The sequence below is a fragment of the Gekko japonicus genome, unplaced genomic scaffold (assembly GCF_001447785.1).
Source record: "Gekko japonicus isolate JY-2015 unplaced genomic scaffold, Gekko_japonicus_V1.1 scaffold2503, whole genome shotgun sequence".
Lineage (NCBI taxonomy): Eukaryota > Metazoa > Chordata > Lepidosauria > Squamata > Gekkonidae > Gekko > Gekko japonicus.
This window is the reverse complement of record NW_015167130.1, coordinates 7,895-15,301: the sequence shown is the minus strand read 5'-3', so window position 1 is coordinate 15,301 and position 7,407 is coordinate 7,895. Positions and strand designations below refer to the sequence as shown.

The following is a 7,407-nucleotide window of genomic DNA, read 5'->3' as shown; positions in this document are numbered from 1 at the left end:
AGGAGGGAAGGAAGGAGGGAAGGAGGGAGGGAAGGAGGGAAGGAGGGAAGGAAGGAAGGAAGGAAGGAAGGAAGGAAGGAAGGAAGGAAGGAAGGAAGGAAGGAAGGAAGGAAGGAAGGCTTCAGGCTGTAGAGTGACACCGAAGAGGAGTAATGGCAATGTTGACCAGTTTTACAAGAGAAAACTCACAGTGGTACAGATAAAGTTATCTTCTAATGAATTGGAACATTAGTCCATCAAGGTCACTATTGTCTACTCAGAATGGCAGCAGCCCTGAAAAGTCTCAGGCAGAGTTCTCTCACATCACCTATTTCCTGATCCTTTGAGCTAGAGTTCCAGGGAATGAACCTGTGACCTTCTGCATAGTGAGCAGATGTTCTGACACTGAGCCATCCCCCCTACCCAATACCACGCCAAATAGTTGTCACGTGTGGCACAGGAGGGAAAGCAGCATGTCCAACATGAAAACAGCTTTTAATACAGAGTACTATAGTCATTCATGACATAGTAATCAATCACCTTCTCCCAATTCTAAGCTGAAAGTAAAATAAATGATTGCCCTGTACTCTGTCTTACCCTTCCAACAGCCATTTGAGAGGGGTTTGATTGAGATCAGGGGACTAGCCCAAGTTCCTGCAGCTAGTTTCAAGGCTCTATCAGAATTTGAGCCAAGGTCTCCTTTACTGGTATTCCCAGTAGTCATGTATGGCTGTGAGAGTTGGACTTTAAGGAAGGCTGAGCACCAAAGAATAGATTCTTTTGAACTATAGTGCTGGAGAAGACTCTTGAGAGTCCCTTGGACTGCAAGAAGATCAAATCAGTCAAATCCTAAAAGAAATCAACCCTGACTTTTCCCTGGAAGGCCAGATAATGAAACTGAAGCTTAAATACTTTGGCCACCCAATGAGAAGGGAGCCCTCGCTGGAGAAGAAGACCCTGATGCTGGGAAAGATTGAAGGTCAAAAAAGATGGGGATGGCAAAGGATGAGATGGTTAGACAGTGTCATAGATGCAACAAACATGAAATTGAGCCAACTTCAGAGGACGGCGGAAGACAGGAAGGCCTGGCGTGATCTGGTGCATGGGATCGCGAAGAGTTGGACTCGACTGTGCGACTGAACAACAACAAGTGCCAAATATGTCTTGAAAATATACTTATTTTGCAGCTTACTAATGTTTGTACAGTAGTATCTTGGAACACCAAGATGAATCCAGGGATACATCCAGGGATGCTTAGACCGTGTCATAGATGAAATTGAACATGAAATTGAGCCAACTTCAGATGACGGCGGGAGACAGGAAGGCCTGGCGTGATCTGATCCATGGGGATGCAGAGAGTCGGACTCGACTGTGTGACTGAACAACAGCAGCTCCTTAACACATCCTAAGTCCAGGACATATATGGCATGGAGTCTCAAACACATGAGATGAATAGAGGTCCCCCTGCCATGCTGAATGATGCTATTGCTCAAATTCAGAGTTGTTCAAAACATTTCTGGCTTTGAATTGCAAACAAAACTTCAAAGTAATTAAAGAAGAGGCTTTTTGGGGAGAGGGGATTGGTTATTTCATGCCAAACATAAGCTGAATCCCTGATTGCATTTTGTGAAGTTCTATGCATCCCTGACTTCCAAGCTCGACCAACTTGTTTAAATTAGCTAAGAAAGCCATGGAAGGATGATGAGCATGAACTGAGAACCCACTCCCCCCCCCCAAAGATCAATGTGTTTGATTATTTATTTCAATATCTATTTGTGTTGTGTTGTTTCACTTTGTACTCACATGTTAATGGCAATACACACATTTTCTTTGGGAAGGTGTTACCTGCCAAGGATGGAGATCACGAAGGTCAACTTTTTTGCCACCACCCACCATTGACTTGGGGTTGGAGCGGGATAGATACATGTCATGCAGAGCATGTGCTATGGCATAGACTGCATTATAGATGCTGTAGCTGTGGCCAGTCATCTGCATCTCAAAAACAGGCCCAGGAAGGCTTTCCAGCTTCTCCTCCCCAGTACAGGTTTCATTAATCTGTGATGATTCTTGGGAATTTGGAAGTTGACAGTCAAATGCTTGTTCCCAGAAATCTTTGAGAAAACCATCTCTTTGTATCAAAAAAGGGTTAAATTTTTGAAGAAATGTCTGGAATCTTGTTAGTTCCTGAGAGTGAATTGAGAAGAAGATTGCACCTTGGAAGAATTCCAGACCCCAGGCTCTTTGGAGACCCTGTAATGCAAAATCAGCTTGAGCTGTCATAAGCCACACCCTTCTAAATGAAGTGTTTTCCAGTATTTCAGGATAACCTACATATAGAACTGTGTTCAGTGACATAATACTCATAGCTTCTCCATAGAAAATAAATGTATTGGTTCTGTTATCCATTAAAGATGGATATTTATTGAATGCTTGGTCATATAAATCATGCAAGTCACTCCAGCGACCTTGGTTTGCAATCGTTTCTGTGAAGGATACACAGATCCCATGTTGGAAAAGCAATGGCTCCATTTCCTGGATGAAATGTTCTCCACTATCGCTGGTCACAGCAAAGATCCCGACCCATGTCCATCCAAAGTGCTGAAGTAACCGGACAATCCCTGTGTACTGATGGGCTTCACTGGGAACCATGCGGTAGAAGGAAGGGGAGTTTGTGTTGTCCCTGTCCACTTGGGGAAATGACCCATATGTGAGCTAAAAGGAAACAAAGAGAAATGTTTGAAATTCATTATCAGGTACATCTGTGACTGTTTACTACTGAATGTTCTGAAAAGAGGGGCAATTTGTGAGTAATGATTGTGGAGGGTGGATGTATTAAAATCACTTTCTATAGCATTTTCACATCTCCCACTTTGGGAAAAGTTTCCGTTTATTTTATTTCTTTGAGCTCAAGAAAACATTTTGTTTTTCCCCCTCAGATACGTCTCTGTCTCCATCTTAACCATTCCCAGTAATGTCAAAATCTCTCATTCTTCCATGCAAAATCTCTCATTCTTCCATGCAAATAACCTACCTGTGGAATCTTACAGAGGCCTAGAATGTCTGCCATGTGGAAAGAGACATCGGATTCCAACCCCCCTATGATGGCCATTAGATTTTTCTGGTGGTCACATTCATAATTTGGAACGTATCTATGGAATTTATACAGTAGATCCAGTGTGGTGCGGTAGATCATCTTATCATCATTGTACGTGTCATAGATGTGGAACCCGAGTGTAACATTAGGCAAGATCTTGGGATCCATGTTGATCTCCTCAACAGCAAATGCCAAGGCCAGGGGGTGCTGGTAAAACTTGGTTGTCATACTTCAAAGAGAAATAAAAGATTTTTGCACCCTATCATTTAATAACACTTTAAATATATTCTGCCTTGAAATAAATTTGGTCACTATGAAGAAGTGAGTTGTCTGAGGCAAAGCACACAGTTTCCCTTTCTTAAGCACAAACAATTCCTGTTAAGCATTAGAATACCATTTCTGTTCTAAAGAGAAGAAGAGGAACAGAAGAAGAGATTGGATTTATACCCCACCCTTAGTGTGCAAAAGTATTCAGAACGCAACCTTTAGTAGACCTATACCCTTGGAAGTTAATGAGGTTAGAAGGTGGCAGCTGTTGCCTTATTAGATTCAACCAGGCCGTCTTTGGTAATCAGTGTTACTGTGACCTCCAGGCCAGACTAGAGCATTCACCTGTGTGTAATACTGGTACTCCAGTAATGATCCTTGGTATGAAAATAATGGTGTGACACAAGCATGTCTATCTTTGGCTCTGTGTAACATTGAGCATTGTGGCCATTTTGCCATCTTTTCCTACAGCTAGGCAATATTTTCACTTTCCTCCTCATTCAGGAGAACTCCACCAAACAACTCACTTCACCGCTGTATGCCTCTCAAGAATGGATTTCAGTCCCTGAAAGCAGATATCGCCATCAATGTGAGATCCAAAACTCCCACCTATCTCAAAACCCACCGCCAACAGTGTTAACAACATTTTTTGACATTCCATTCTGAACTTTGCATACCACTTTTGCAATTTTCAGAATTATTTTCAATACCACCTATATTGGAACCCTGAGGGGTATTTATTTCCATCTCCCTACTTTCCATTTTTGTACCAGTCTGGACTGAAGCATAGACATCTCTATATGAAAATATAGTCATTTAAAATCAGAACTTATTCTTTCCATTTGCTTTTGGCTCACTACAGTATATAAATCTATGGGAGAAGAAAGCTCATATGTGCTGCAAACAGATTGATTAGATTCAGGAAGGAATTGATTCCTTGGGGGGTTTAAGTTTTAGTATGCTTTTGAAAGCCTCCAAGAGTCTAGGTGACTACTTGGCTTTGGTTCAGTTGAAATTTTCAATTCCTGATGATTTATTAAGGAATAAAACCCAATAATGGGAATTGAAAGAATGGGTGTTCAAAAGGGATGGACTCATGGATCAGGATGTGTTGGCACACTGTCTTACAGCACCCTTATTTAAGTTTTTTTAAAAGGATTATTGCAGGTCCCTCTATTTAGAGAAGGCGGTGGCTCAAGTGGTTAAGACGCTGAACTGCAGGCTGTGGAAGGTCAGTAGTTCGGCGGTTCAAGACCCGGGTGCCGCAAGACAGGGTGAGCTCCTGTCTCTAGTTCCAGCTCCTGCCAACCTAGCAGTTCGAAAGCAAGAAATTGCAAGTAGATAAATAGGTACCACTTCGGTGGGAAGGTAACAGCGTTCTGTGCGCCTTGGTGTTTAGTCATGCCGGCCACATGACCACGGAAACGTCTTCGGACAGCGCTGGCTCTTCGGCTTTGAAACGGAGATGAGCACCGCAACCCTAGAGTCGGATTCGACTGGCTTTCGAGCAAGGGAACCTTTACCTTTTACCTATTTAGAGAAGTTAACCATCCTGGAATTAAGATCAGCTTTTACAGGTTTAAGTTTTCAATCCGTACCCTCAATGATCAGGACTGGACATTTTTTGTATCCCTGCCCCCTTTAGACTTTGTCTTTGTGACACGGGGGAAGTAGACGATGTAGGACATTATATTTTGAGATGCCCATGGCATGAAGCTCCTAGGTTAAGGTACATCATACCTATTATTCCACCAAGTAATGGACTCTCCGATCTGGATTTGGTCAAATTTTTACTCTCGTGCCTTGACCACTATGTTTCTAGTACAATGGCACTATTTGCCTTAGCATCAAGGAAAATCAGAATGAGCCTAGTATTTAATGTAAAGTAGAAGTATAGGATTTAATGCAGTTACTGATCTTTTTAGTGCCTACATTGTCATTTTATAGTCTGATGTATTTTTTTTATTAAGCCATGGTGTGACTTGTTATGGCCTATGGCTAAGGCAATAAATCTTATCTAATAAGCAGTGTGGTGGCCTAGAACAATTCTCCAGGTTCTTTTGAAAGTCTGTGAACAATTATTAGGGTTTAAGACTACAATAAGCATGAGAAAAATAAAACATCATTACTCTGTGACTTCAAAGATCTCTTGAGACACATATTTCTCAAACAGTAGTCCATGTAGTTGGTAAATGAACTGAGAAGCGATCCCACCAATCAGGAGGTCCCCCGGCTGGTACCATTCATGTGGAATGAGGATCTCCTTCCTGGTGCACTTCATCCTATCAACTATGCATGAAATCAAAGGCAGAAGTAACAGGAACACCAGTCGCTGCAACATCTGGACAGCAACCCAGCCTCTCCTCTTTCTATCTATAGCATCAAGTTGTCTCAGTCAAGTTCTCTTGGAGAGCAGCTGAGTCTGGCCATGTACGTCTGAAGACAAGTATATGGCTCAGTTGTAGGAATGCAGACCTTCAGAATGCCCGTGGCACTGCCAGCATTCTGACCTTTCAGCGAAGCAAACTGTCCGACATCCAAGTGACATAGCTCCTTATTCCAGCATTGAATTGCACATGAGTACTGTAGTAATCACCATTAAACCTGCTTCTTTATTGTGTTTGAACTTTCCCAAGCGCCACTGCAGCCATGGCCAGGTGGATAAATTACAGTGATTTGAATAATTCCTATGGGAAAGCATCATGTCTACAGAATGTGGGCTCTCAGTAATAACTTTTATAGCAAATATGTTTTTTCTTCCCATCTGAGCACACAAGTCTCCTCTGTTCTGAAGTGGCTCAAAATTGCCCATGGCTTTCAGGTTTCCCTGGTGAGCAAATACCTCCCAGACAGTTACTGCCCGAGAAGAAGTTTTTTGCCGGATGATTAGAAACACAAAGCCCTTTTTCATTTTCGTGGAGTGCATTTCTAAGTGTGCTTGCTTAGAAGTCAATCCAGTGCAATTTAGTCTTGTCGTGGAACTTCAGCCTGCATCCTTTTAAAATAATTATTTCCATTTCATCCACAGTTACCCGGTATGTTTAACCACCTAATTCCCCAGCAAGAGTCCACTATTCCAACCATGTATTATCAAGCTGAGGAATTATTTTTGTAAAAAGACTCACCAATGGTGTATTCTTCTTTTTCAGATGGATGCAGCTTCTATGCTCCCCTATCCTGATCATAATCAGTCTATACCCCACATAGATAAGGTCAGCTTTACATACAATTGCATATATGAGGATGAAGAAGATGACAACAAGGAGATTGGATTTATACCCTGCCCTTCACTTGAAGTCTCAGGGTGGCTTACACACTCCTTTCCTTTCCCCTCCCCACAACAGAAACCCTGTAGGGTAGGTGGGGCAGAGAGAGCTCTGAGAGAACTGTCCATTTACGGACAGCTCTGACAGAACTATGGCTTGCCCAAGGTCATCCAGCAGCTGCAAGTAGAGGAGTGGGGAATCAAACCCAGTTCTCCCAGAGTAGAGTCTGTACACTTAACCACTACACCAAACTGTCTCTTTAACTGAGTACTTTCTTTGCTTAAAAGTGTCATAGCAAAAAAAAAAAAATAGATTTTTGCTGAGAATTTTAAAGCAAAGAAATGTATCATTGGTGGATCATTTTACAACAGCTGGCCACAGCAAGAGAGACCTTCTTTTCTTGGCATTGGAGCAAGTCCAGGCTTCTAATTTCCACAAGGACAGAGAACAATTTTGGATTCACGCTCTTAAATATTTAACTTTGTATGCCTTAAATGAACAGGTGGACTGGTGTGTAGTGTGAATTTAGGACAGCCTAATATTTGTTTTGCTCTTCCTGTGTTAAATTGATTTAATGTTCAAATGGATTTAATGTCTGTATCTACTGCCACATAGTCAGTGAGCCTATATGTAACCATGACTAAGCATTCCTTTGGGGTTCCATCAGCCATGACTAAGCATTACACTAGGATTGCATCATCCAGTACCAAGCTATAAGTTAGCCACACTTACCCAAAGCACTGCTCCTTGCTGTGGCCATTCCAGCTCTGATTAGATAGTCACATAGGTATTTTCTGGACC

The 7,407-nt window shown here is 42.1% G+C and overlaps 1 protein-coding gene across 1 annotated transcript in view; it reads right to left on the bottom strand.

Moving 5' to 3' along the window:
- LOC107111982 (vomeronasal type-2 receptor 26-like) overlaps nt 1-5,621 on the bottom strand; it is an 18,690-nt gene extending 13,069 nt beyond the window's left edge. The window contains exons 1-3 of the mRNA XM_015413037.1: nt 5,470-5,621; nt 3,011-3,302; nt 1,825-2,691 (exon numbers count right to left, since the gene is read on the bottom strand). Coding sequence (XP_015268523.1) covers nt 1,825-2,691; nt 3,011-3,302; nt 5,470-5,621 — 1,311 coding nt within the window. The remainder of the gene's footprint in view (nt 1-1,824; nt 2,692-3,010; nt 3,303-5,469) is intronic.
- Nucleotides 5,622-7,407: the final 1,786 nt, after the last annotated feature.